This window comes from Quercus robur, chromosome 9 (assembly GCF_932294415.1).
Source record: "Quercus robur chromosome 9, dhQueRobu3.1, whole genome shotgun sequence".
Taxonomy (NCBI): Eukaryota; Viridiplantae; Streptophyta; class Magnoliopsida; order Fagales; family Fagaceae; genus Quercus; species Quercus robur.
This window is the reverse complement of record NC_065542.1, coordinates 16,150,989-16,164,449: the sequence shown is the minus strand read 5'-3', so window position 1 is coordinate 16,164,449 and position 13,461 is coordinate 16,150,989. Positions and strand designations below refer to the sequence as shown.

General features: G+C 30.9%; 1 protein-coding gene across 1 annotated transcript; it reads right to left on the bottom strand.

The window, feature by feature from the left end:
• Positions 1–1,550: 1,550 nt before the first annotated feature.
• LOC126698309 (BAG family molecular chaperone regulator 1) lies at positions 1,551–4,019 on the bottom strand. The gene is made up of 4 exons (XM_050395453.1): positions 3,047–4,019; positions 2,534–2,790; positions 2,262–2,408; positions 1,551–2,130 (listed from the first exon to the last, which is right to left on the bottom strand). Exons 1-4 carry the CDS (start codon positions 3,291–3,293, stop codon positions 1,744–1,746), a joined length of 1,038 nt encoding a protein of 345 aa, XP_050251410.1. The 5' UTR covers positions 3,294–4,019; the 3' UTR covers positions 1,551–1,743.
• Between the last annotated feature and the right edge of the window lie 9,442 nt (positions 4,020–13,461).

Here is a 13,461-nt window from a genome sequence, read left to right as displayed (position 1 = left end):
CCCTAATAATATGTTTGCTGAAAATTTGAGAAACAGAAAATTGTACTCTCTTTAGATATCAAGAATAAAGCACAATATTGAAATCTTTTTTTTTTTTCCTGAGAATATTGAAATCTTCAGAATGACAGGATCGTTCATTGCCTTACAGGATTGAGTTGTGCTAAGACCATAAAAAATGACACAATTTTGTATCACAACTCGCCAGATGGCGAGTTATGACTGGTGAAGGTATGGCGAGTTGTGATTGGGGACACACCTTCACTAGTCACAACTCACCACGTGGCGAATTGTGACACAAAATTGTGCCATTTTCGATGGTCCCAACATTTTCCTATAAAATTTGTTTTAATTTCATGATATTGCCTAAATGCATGTTTAATCATAAGTTCAGAATGATAATTGGTTGCTTTATTTGCCACTTAAAGAAAAGGAACCTATAAAGCGTCTACTCAAGTCACCTAATCTTTGCCTCTGCTTTCCCGTGCACTAGCCTTTTAAGTTATCCCACGGCACTGTTTGGTTCCATTGGAAATATCTCATGCATTTTTTTTTCCATTCTGATAAGGCATCTGATGCTTTTATTTTAATTTAAGATATCATTAAATAAAAATTATAGTAATAACAAATTACACAGTTTTTAGGTAAAGGAATCTTTAGGAAAGTGTGGCTTATGCATGGCTTTGGGTGGCAATCTATCACGGTAAGTTATCCAAGACAAGTTGGACCAAAGTTTGATATGATTTGCTAAGTTTTATGTCTGCAATAATTTTACAACAAATCTTAGATAGTAAGTTGTTACTGATTCTAATTTGAACTAACCCGTCACTTAAAATTTGTTTTAAAAATGTTCTAAACATAGCATTGTCGTTGCTAATATCATTATCAGTTGCTATCCTTATCTTAGCTGTTAGCAAGATCGAATATTCTCGTTCTTCCATCATCAATGTGGCCTTGGCCATTCTCTGTGAAGTGATTATTATAGCCTCCAACCTTGGTTGAAGTAAAAAGGAGATATGGTTTCTGAATTCGGAAACATTTGAAGTAATAATCATATACCAAAATATATTTCCTTCTAATTTGTTAAAGTTATCTTCTGTGATCATTTCATCCACTCCACCATAGTTAGACTTGTCTTCCTATCATTGGCGGCTTTGTCACTTCATTGCCTAAATCAAGCCTTTATCTACACCGTCTTTTTGTCAGTTTGTAGCCTCTACAGGAAGCAAGGGATAAAGACTAATAATTTTTCATCAACCACCACTGTTTGATTCTTTTTTTCTCTCTCTCTTTTATATTTTTTTTTTCTGATGGGAATTTCCACTCGATTTAGAAGCAGAGAACCAAGGGCCAAAGCTAATAATCAGAGAGAGATGGGAGAGAGAGATGATCAACATTGTCAAAATGAGATTACAGGATTCCAAAATACACCTCTCCTTCATCTGAAAAGCCTAATAACCTAACTCTCTCAGGTACAAATCTACAGGTAATAGATGTCTTTATGAACATCAGAAACAGAACCATACAACTGTTATATGAACCGAAGAACAAAATAAGAGAACAACAAATCTGTTATAATCACTATGGTACTGACCCCATTTATTTTCTGGTGAACCAAATAACAGACTAAAGGGGGTGCTCAACAAAATCTAGATACAGAAAAGAATGAAGAAAGGATAACAAACCAAGTAAAAGACAAGCCCAAATCACATCCACACAAACATAAACAAATACGTGGTGTATGACTTACTCGAAGAATTCCCAATTGAACTTAGGTTGGACTGAGTTATTGGGGGCTGAGGCAGTCGTGGATGAAGAGACTGGAATTAATGCAGGGGTAGAATCAAATGTCTCCCATTTGGTTGTAACAACTACCCCTGATGTCGAATGCCTTGCTTGCTGCTGTTGTAGCTGCTGATGCACTGGCGAATGCCCAATTGAATGCCTTGGCTGCTGCTCTAGAATTGGTGTTAGTCTTTGCCCATTGGAATGCTCGTGGATCGGCACGAGTCTGTGCCCATTAGATTGCCTCTGATGATTCTGAATTGGTTTTTGAATTCCATTGCTGGTGGCCATGGAGTTTTTAACCTTCAACATATCTAGAGTTTCAACATACTTTTGCACTCTTTTCACCTTCAAAATGAGACATAATCATCAGGAGAAATCAAAATCAATGCGTGACTCTAATTTTTTGTGTGCAAATTTTAACGAGCAGTTCAAGAACCAAATAAACAAAGTTCACACATCACAGAACCACAACATACCTGCATTTTTCTTTGCAATTTCACATCTCCATCAGCCATAATTCCATCTAATTTAAGCAACTGATTCATCAATAGCTCAGTAAGAGTAAGCACATCGGTTTCCACAACTTTTCCACCTTTATTAATTATAGTTTCCATAGCCGACACCTACCCAATTCCCAAACAAAGATCAAATTCCAAGAAATTATAAAACTGCACACTTCCATAGTTCCATTTTCAAATTCATATATAGTACTGGAAGGAAGGAAGGAAACTCTTCTCTCATACAATACCTGTCCAGCAAGTCTATCGACCTCCAAGCTGATTTCTGAGATAGATTTTGATGCCTTTTCCATTTTCGCATTTCGTCTCATCTCGAGGTATCGTTTTTCTTGACTAATAGGGTCCTCCATGACCACAATCTTCGATCGGTCCTTCACCCCAGCCATGTCTAGGAACGCATTTGAATCCCTCTCTTTATCTTTGTATAGCAGCTTTTGATCTTGATGGTGTAACCCTGTTGGCCCGGACAACATTTTCTTCAACTCTCCTACAAAAAAAGTAAATAACACAAAGACCATATATATAATCAATCAATAACTTGACATGTTCATTCGATTTCAATTCCTCAATCAAACTGTTGAAAAAAAAAAAGTGACATTAAAGAAGCACAAAAAGCAATAGGATTGAATTTTAATGGCTCATTCAATTCCATCCTAATATTAATATAATATAAATACTACTAATAATAATTATGACATTAAAAGTTAACAAAGAGTAGAGAGAGAGAGAGTTGAATACTGTACCAAATGTAGCTTGAGAACTAATATTGATTTCATGGTAGATTGACCCGTATTTAACCCTAACTCTAATTGTCGGTGCCGGAACCGAGTTTCGATCAGACTCCGAGGTTCGTTTCTGAACCAACATTCCTCCTGGCCTTAGCTCCCACTCATTAGCTGCGCCTCCTGGCTCAGCTCCACCACCACCACCACCAGCGGAGCTACCATTCATTGGTCCAAGTCCTGTGGTCTTAGTCTTCATTCTCATCATCTTCAACTAGTTTGCAAAAGAATTTATATATATGTATGTACGGAACTGAACAAAAATCAAAATCAAAGAGGCTCTAGATCTCCGTGAACTTTGATTCTTTGCGATCTGTGTCGAAAATCAGAGATACCCAATTGAGACAAAGGTTGTTAGACCCCGTTTTAGGAACCTCTGACCCCAGCATTACACGAGTCCAATCCCAACAGCGAACACTCGTGGAGAGAGAGAGGGAGAGAGAGACAAAGATAACAAATTTACTAAAGTCTCTCACAAAGACAGAAACTTCAAACTTTTCTGGGCAGAATCAATTGCGTCTTATAGAAGTAAAAAATGGAACCCAACAATCTTACTCTTCAAGAAAAACCACCACGCAAAGACCAGTTGTCTGGCCAAAAGAACTGGTTGTGACCCAAAAATATAGAACCTGCCAAAGCTCAAAAGAATAGATCTCTTCAGCAAAGAAAAATGCAAGTCAATTAGCTCTATAATTTTCTTGGGAAATTTTTATTTTTTTTCCTTAAGAAAACCAAAAAAATACCCAAGAATCTTAAACCTGTGAAAATTTTTCCAAGAATGTCTAGGAAAAATCAATGTGAAATGAAAATCCCCCAAACAAGCAGAATTTAAATGTATGATAATTTTTCTTTCTCTCTCTCTCTAGTTCTGGAAAACTCGAGGAAGAAGAGAAAGAAAGAGAAAAACCAAAAAAAAAAAAAAAAACTGAAAAATGAATATTAAAACGAGTGGCCAGCTAACTAAACTGTTGTGACCCCAATACATAAATATATATATATATATGTAGGAATAATTATTTGTAAATTATTGGCACATTAAAAAATAAATTTTTTAAAATAAAAATGAAAAAAGAAAAACAAAGGGAAAGAAGCTACGAAAGCCGCCAAAGCTTGTGTTCAAAGGTTAAAAAACAGAAGAGGAAACTTGGGTGTCTCACCAAACTAGGGAGAAAGTACAAAATAGCTTGCCGAGTTTATTGAAAAGTAAATGGGTCTGCCAATATATTTTTGACACGTGTCAGATAAAAGGGTATTTTTGGGAATTAAAATGCAACCCAATCATTGCCTTGTTAAGTATTATTATTTATGGGATTTATTTAGTTTAGGTTGGAGACGTGGCTGGTTAAGGTAATCAAACCGAGGGTGTTATCAATGTGGCAGTTTGCATAGTTAAAGCTGTAGTTTAACTTAACAGTGGGTTAAGCCTTTAGCCTCCCTAATAAATCACCATTTTTACAAGCCTTAAAGAAAAAAGAAAAATGCTTCTCTTTTTTTTCTTTTGGATTATGGCCCACATGTTACTCTTTTAACTTTCACTAACCTCAAAGGTGGCACGTGTGTCACTTTCTCTTTTTTTTTTTTTTTTAATAATTTAATAGTTAGGTATTCAAATCGGGGGTGCTAACAAAAATTATAGTTCATTTGGTAAGAAATTTTTAGTAATGTTGTTTAAGTATTATAAAAATATGTGTAAATGAAAAGTGTTATAAAAATATATATATTATTATAAATTGTTGTTTAAACAACAGTACCAAACAAGCAATTTACAACCATTCAAAAAACTCCTTTACAACAATTTAAACACTCTTTATTTAGTCTTGAGAGAGAGAGAGAGAGAGCATTTTTTGTGTATAACTTGTAGTTATATTAAACTGATTGAGATGACATTTTGTAACTAAATAGTAAAATATTTTAGATTCAGCACATTTAATGTATAATGTTTTTTATAGTGTTTTTGTACTAAAATAGCATACCGGTGGTATGAATGCTCTTTGTGAATGAGAAATCTAACTTTAGGAGTACTGTTGCACTTTTTCAGTTGAATGATCATATTAATCTAGTTTAAGCTTTCTCAATATCTTTATCATTAATACAGCTTCCAACTCACAATTATAATGAATTAAATCTCAAATATTTTCCTTAAAAAAGTATTAATACAGGTTAGATTGTTGATATTTTATCACCAATTATAAATTACTCATTTTGTTTTTTTATTTCATATTTGTCATGACAAAAGAAATAAAAAGAAAAGAACAAGAGTTCTTTACTAAAGTTATATCAAAATTTATTTCTTATCTATAAAAAAAAAAAAAATGTATATGTTTAAATTTGATAGAACAGAGTTGATTTATAAGTTCATTGATTAGGCTTGAATTAAGGATAATTGATATGCCTTGATTTTTTTCATAATTAAAAGTTGACTGCATGTTTAAAAAGAAAAGAAGTTATACTAAAAATGTGTCAAAAATAATATAAGCTCTATCATTGAGTAGTTCTAATCAAGTTAGTGGAAAAATTCATTGTTGAAAGTTTAATCTCAATAGACAATAGTATCACATCACATCTACTCTTTTCTATATACATGCGTAATGATCTTTGCAATGGGCATCATATGGTCCGTGACCTGCTTAATATTTTGTGCTCTAGTCCATTTCAGCAATTATGTTCATTTATTAATAATTTGTATTTTCTATACAAGAATCCAAAACATTGGACAGGACCATCTTATAGCATTTCTTAACAACATTCTTTAATTTATCCTTGGAAACGTGCTCCAATTGTCTTCTATGTACAAAAGTAACAAAACCAAGTACCAATTTGTTGCTACCTATATTTTATGTACAATTATTTACATTACAAATACCAAAGTTTGATTATTGTGCCTTTGAACTCAAGTTGTACTATCTAGTTCTCCAAGGACATCTTACCAGGAAATTATTCTCCTTAAAAATTTCCTAATTAATAAAATAATATTTTATTTTATTTTTCTATTTTGAATTTAACAAGTTTAGTAACATTCTTCACAATTTTTTTTTATAATTTTTGATATGATTTGTTATAATTTTGTTTTTATCAAATAATATGACGATAATATAATAATATTGTTACTCATAAAGGGTCTTATTAATGCATACATGAATAACTTATATTAATAATTTATTTTAAAAAACTGTTTAAGAAAATTTTTAAAAAATTAATCACTTTTTTAATTTTTTAAAAAATTTTCTAAAATAGTTTAAACCCACAAAAATAATATAAACCAGTCCTATCATCCTCATTTCTAGAAGAAGAGCATGGCCAAAATGAGACAATTTAAACAAAAAGAAACAAAAAAGTTAGTAGGGGACTGACTGACGAACACATCACAAAACCACATCAAAATCAAAATCAAAGTTTCCATGAAAAGCAAGAATATTGAATAACACCAAAAAAAAAAAAAAAAAAAAAAAAGGAAAAAAAAGATTACGTCACACTTCTGTAAGATACGCGTGGCAGCATCGATACCGTCGAAGACTCGCACCCCAAAAAATCTAGGTACCCTTGCCTTTTGTGAGACTTCTTATTATTACAAAGCCACCGACACTTACACACGTGCGGCGAGACATGAGCTTTAGAGTACACGTGGCAAATTGTCGGCCGAGGATTGAACTCTTCCCACGTAGGAATCGTGTAAGGAGGTCTATATTCCCTGTATACGTAGCTCGAGGTAGACGGTGCAACCTACTATGGTTGTTCCGTTGTTGTATTAGGGTTTGTTTAATTTGGACTTTATTATTAAAAATTAAAAATATTGGTGAAATTATATTAATTTAATGCATTATTTTTGGGTGGATTTCAGTTAGTTCAACTGGTAAAATCTCTGATAGTTGTATAAGAGATCTGAGATTCAATCTCCGCTTACACAAAAAATTAATTAATGTCTTAATTTGATGATAAAGAACTATCATCAAGAACGGACGCTATAAATTAAAACTTTTAAAATTTTTTTATTATTTTTAGAAAAATAATTTGAATATTTTTGTATTAATTTTTTTTTTTTTTATGGTAATATTTATTTAAGAGTTTGAGTGTTTGGTGTGGAGGCATTTTTGATTGCGGACAAGGTACCGACCATTTGGAATATATAAAGTTAGCAAACAGGTTGATGCTTTGCTTGCCAGTGGTTCTGTGGAATTTCTGTGGGCGCTGTGGCCAAAATTTAGAGGCACGTGACATTGACAATGCAACAAGGCCATTAATTTAATGTTTTTTTTCTTTTATTTTTTTAATGAAATATGGTTTTTTTTTTTAAATCCTTAATTGGTGCAATGTATGAAAACTTTTATATATAATTTATATCAATAAAAAATAAATTAGAGAATTTTGAGAAAAGATAAACTTCATTTAATTAGAATTTATTTAATATTACATTTCTTTAATCAACATAAAGCATGCATGATAATTAAGTTTTTAATTTGTTTATTTTTCATATTTTTAAAATTTTAAATGCCAAAAAGAAGAAGTTTGAGTTTTTTATAAATGAGTAATGTTATGTACATAACATTTTCAACAACAATTTCACAATAAATATTAGATGATAAGTTATTACTAGTTTTAATATAGATTCATCATTGAAATTAATTTTTTGTCTATAGGTAAGTAACAATTAATAACAGCTTACCACTTAAAATTTATTATGAAACTGTTATAAAAAAAAAAAAATTAGAGATGTAGCATTTCTACTTGAAAATTGACAGGATAAAGTTATAAGGAAACTCCAAAACTTCTATTTCACAATTATGATAATTTTTAGATATTATAATGAGATATGCAATACTATAAGAATGACTGCCAGAAAAACAGGAAAATTAAATAACATAACAGCAAGGTCATAAGTAACATTTCTAAGGAACCATATTGTATTTGATGAGTAGGGTCATGTTGTAATTAGTTAATAAACTAGTAGCTAGTCATTAGTGACGGCTCTAGGATTTTTATTTAAGGGGGTCAATAATGGTGGAGCCATGAATTTATTGGTGGAGGAGGTGTGAGTAAAAAATAAAATGATTATTATTTTTTAGTTTTTTTTTTTTTTTTTTTTTTTTGTGTATATATAGCTTTCACGTTATATACAACACAACTATATTGTACAGCAATCTTAAAAAATAACATTCGAAAAATCGTTATGACAACAATCATTGGATGCGTAACCAAATAGAATTAAATAACTAATTATACATTTTTATCAAATTAATAATAACTTATTATATAATTATATTTAGAAGTTATATCAATTGAATAAAAAAATATTAAATAAATAAGAATAGTAACACACTTAGGAGTAGGGCTGAGGCCTAAGAGTAAGTGTGAAACTAAGAAAAATAATACTCTAGTAATAAAATTTTGCTTTTGACGTGGATGATCATTTTTTAAATATGCACGCTATCACTATCTTGGAATTGGAGTAAACAGTAAAAGATTTTTTGGACTTGAAAATGTATAGAACACTTATCAAAATACTAATCGGACATAGAGAAAAGCTAAGAAAACATAAATACAAATCAAACATAGAGAAAACTAAGGATCATGTTCAAACTTATTTCAATTAGGTTTAACAAAAAATTTAAAAGTTAGGGTATTCAAATTTTTATTTTAGGGGTCAAAAAAATTATATATCAATTTTTTTTTTTAGGGCCATGTCAGGGGGTTCATTTGAACCCCTGGGTTGGTCTTGGAGCCGCCCTGCTGGTCATATTGTAATTAGCTAATAAAAAAGTAGGGTCGTATTGTATGAGGGACGTTGACCGTGTTTATTTTATTTTTTAGGTGTCTAGAATAATATCGGTCATAATAATAATGAATAAGAAATTGAGGAAACAATCAATACTCTTAAGATTTTATTACCTTAAGGATTGAAGAAAACATCAATGCATCGAAAATATACCTAGGCATTATGGAGTATAATCTCTAACTATCTCATTTAGAGATACCTTATAACTTTATATAATTTTTTTTTTTTTTTTTTTTTAATTTGAGAAACGTATAAAGTGATTTATAAAGTTTGAATGCTTTAATTATTGGTGTTCACTTGGTAAAAAAAATTATTTGCATACAACGAACTTGAGATCAAATCATGTTCTTGCCGTAAGTATATATGAAGGTTTAAAGGTTTATTGGTAGTGGAAGAAAAAAAAGGTGAAATCATTGATCTAGTCGCGTCAACTAATAATTGTGTCAATTTAGTACTTCAACTTTCCAAATTGAGTTAATTTCGTCGTTAGATCTAATCTTTATTTAAAATTTAACAAAATTAATAAATGTGGCAGAACATACATTAAAGGACTAATGTGGAAGGTGTAAAATTTTAAAATCAAGTCAATTTTAACTATTAATTATTGAATTATAGATGGATATCTCCATTGGAAACATCAAGATGTATCAATTGAGTTAAAAGGCTTTTGGTGATTTGATTTTAAAAGTTGAGGAACTAGATTGACACAATTAATAGTTGAGAGACCAAATTGAACCATGTCCAATAGTTAGAGGACTAAATTAGTAACTTAACCACAAAAATAAGAATTAAATGAGAAAACCACCCCAAAAAAGTAGTTAATAAAACTAAAAAAAAAAAGGAAAATTTTCACTTGGGTTTTCTAATTCCTAACTTTTTGCTCTATATTTATTGAGAACTATATCCGCAACATTTTTGTAATAAATCTTAGGTGATAATTTGTTACTGGTTCTAATTTGAACTTACTATTAAAATTACTTTTTTGCCCACTAATAACAACTTAAGATTTATTGTGAAAATATTGTGGATATAACATTTCTCATATTCATTAGGTAATTGAGCTTGTATATATATATATATATATATATATATAGTATTTAGACCTCTTCGAGTCTTCGATTATTCCCTTGATTATGTGCAGTTCTCTCCGTCCCCCACACACACATCAGGTTATTGGAATATTATGTTGTTAATCACCCGTAAGTCACTTTCATCACTACTTTAGAAATTGAAATTCAAGTCGGAACCTCAGGCATCTGTTCACAGATTAGAGATGTTATAAAATATAATGAAGTTCTGTTAGCAACATTCGTAATCAATAATGATACCTCCCTCACATTTTCAAGAAGATGATTTGAGCAAACAATTATAGAAGGAAAGAGAAAAAAAAAATTTATTTTGACTTGTTCTGAGCCAATAAAGATATATGATTTGATGATGATGATGATGATGACCGTACGTGGCAGTAGTATATTTTTTCTTAATTTCTTTTTTTGCTAGAATAATATTTTATATCAGTTCCAAAAGAAAAATTAGAAAGCCAATGGTCAAATATGGGACCCTAAAAGGGTATGATGGAGCAATCCTTAGTTGGTGGGGGATGTATTGCAAAGATTTTGCTGGGGTGACCGACCTCTCGACCTCAAGCATTTCTTTGAGCACACTACAAATAGAGCTAGGTGATTTGTCTCACTTTTAAAAATATTTATCATTGTGTCTTATATACTACTGTAACACATGTACCCGCTAAACCATCATTAATTGATCCTTCAAATTAGAAGTGACTGTCATTGTATAACCCGTACGCATATTATGGCAAAACAAACATTAGGATTTCTCGTAATCCCGAAGGCAGAGCCTAGCTAGGTTTGGTGCAATTCTCCTTTTGAATTGGAACCAAAGTCCAGCCTCGAATAATGATACCATTTGATTGAACGTGGAACTTTTGTACTAGTTGCCCTTAAAAAAAAAAAAAAAAAAAGAAACCCTGGTTGCCCTTCAGCTTCAATCACAGCAAAAAAAAGAAACCATGGTTGCATGCCCTTCAATCACAGCTAAAAAAATAAACCCTAGTTGCCCCTTCAAAGTTCCATTTCATAGAACAATTTAATTTAGATCGACCACTCGAAAACTTTTAGATCCGATCCACTTTATTTCAAGGGTCATGAATGGATCTATTATGAGTCTATGACTTTGAGATGGTGGAAGTTCTTTTATTATAGTTACTTCTAACGAAATACAATGAAATAATATGCAAAAAACAACTTGAAAATGAGAATCCAACAACTCAGAAGTTTAAACAAAACGGTAAGGAAAAGGGAACATTATTTAACAAGAGTGATAGGTGAACCAACATTCAATATTAATTGTGTATCATGCAAAACAATGGATTTGTGAGCTATACCCACAAATATTTTGTTTAATTAGTTAGACTGTCGGTAGAATCAGAATTTTCTTCACCTTAAAAAACATGTGCTGCCATAAATAAATAAAAAATCGATTTTTTCTTTTCTTTTAAAGTTTCAGAGTTTTTTTTTTTGGGTTCTCTTTTGGATTCAATCTAGGCAGCCAATAAAATAGCTATTATATGTTACTAATATTTAAGAAAGCTATGCTTTAACTTTTCCAATCAAATAAATACAATTTTTTTTTTGAGGTTGAAACTTTGAAAGTGAACTGCCTAATTTGACACTCCTACATTAGTTGGGCTCTCTAGGACCCATGAAAATGATGGAACACCACGTGTGGATGCTGCATGGACTAATAAAAATGCTTCCTCCATGGGCAAGTTTGCATATATGGTTAATTCGCAATTTGCAGTATTATTTAATGTCTCAAAAGTCAAATCTCGATAGCCTGATTTAAAACATTATATATAGTTGCATAAATTTGATTACAATATGGTTTGCAAATTTACATATTTTGGCTTGAGTTTGACGCAGTGTGAGTTGTCCAATATACAATCAAATCAACTATAGAAATTTTTAAGTCTTTTTCTAAGTTATCGTAACATTGTTTTGTTTGTTCAATAATCAGAGAAAGTTATTGAAAGGTATAGGACATTTAAAGTCTTAAATCTCACTGCATTATTGCTGAAAAAAAAAAATTACCATATTGATTCAATTTTTTTACTTTCTTTCTGATGATAGTTACTACGTACTACAATTGAGTTAGATTGAAGTAAGGATTTGATTTTTTAAGCTATAATTTTTTCTTATATGTGAAATTAACGAACTTCTTACACTTTCATCTACTATTATTATTCATTAGTAGAAGAGTTGAAAATTAAAGGGTTTTTTTTTTAATTATTTAAATTATATACTTTGATTTTGTTTGTACATGTGTATGTGTCATTATTTTTTGAAAATTTTATAGATATCATTTTAGCGCAATGTGGTATTGGAAATGATTTTATGATTGTGGTGGAAAATTGGAAATTGGCTTGGTGTCTCTATTCATAGTTAATGCAATACTTTTTTGGGCCCGTTTTAGAATTAAGAGGGTCGGTCCTCTATTTCAACAATTTGATTATTCGTATTTGTTTCTCTCTACTCTCTAGATTGCAATTGATTATGGATTGACCCAACTTCATTGTCCCAGTAATCTTATACGTGGCACTCAAGCTCAGTGTCAAATTGATGAAGAAGAACGACCTGTCTTTGTTTGTCGTATCTTGAACTCTAATCCTAGCCGTTGGATTTGCATACTTCAAAACATCATGATTAATTTGTAATCCAAAAGTTATCCCATTCTAACTATATGGTCTAATCACTAATGTACCGTTCAATATCGGAATTGATTGATATATATATATATATAGGGAGTTAGTTAGGGACTCATTAGGATAACCCTATCTCTTGACTTTTTTAAAATCTTAACCATTCATGCTTCAATAATGAACGATTCATATTTGATTAAATCATCAATTTTTATTTAAACTGTTGAAGATATGATAGAATATCAACCATTCATTAATTATCAATTGTTGAAAATTTTAAGAATTCCACCACTTAGTTACCTAATTAGATTTTTTTTTTTTTTTATTGGATTTTAATTCCCACAAAGTCTTACCTCACACAGTTACCCTAATACTCCCACTAAAATTAAGAAATAATAACAAGTAGAACCTAGAATGGTCAACCTAGTTACTTAATTTTTTTTCCTAATAACAATAATAATAATAATAATAATAATAATAATAATAATAATAGGATCATGTTAATGAGCACCATAAGATGCTTGTTAAGGAATTGTTTTATGTTAGAATTTTGACCAGTTTTATAAGGTGCAGAGTCGATAGAACGAATTTATGAATTTTCTTTTTCTTTTCCCCGAAACCTAGTTACAATAATTGGATTAGATGGTTCCACACCAGTCACCTTACTGGTCGGTGGTGTGGCTTTTTTTTAAAGCTTTTAAACTCTTCAATTTGCCACCAAAACATGGAATGTCGACTAATAAAAAGAGTTATCTCTGTTGTTATTTAATTTTTAATGTTATACATAATTTTCCAACCTAATCATATTCTCTTGCCCTAAAGTCAATCAGAGGTAACCGTGTATTTAATTCATAAGGTAGGTGCTTTAGTTTTTAGGTTTATATGGGG

Bases quoted from the DNA above. Each gene is read 5' to 3' on its own strand.
- LOC126698309 (XM_050395453.1), bottom strand. From the start codon at position 3,293: ATGATGAGAATGAAGACTAAGACCACAGGACTTGGACCAATGAATGGT. The intron at 2,791-3,046 runs GTACAGTATTCA...CTTTTTTTGTAG, and splicing joins TAGTTCTCAAGCTACATTTG to GAGAGTTGAAGAAAATGTTG. The intron at 2,131-2,261 runs GTATGTTGTGGT...CTCATTTTGAAG, and splicing joins AATTGCAAAGAAAAATGCAG to GTGAAAAGAGTGCAAAAGTA.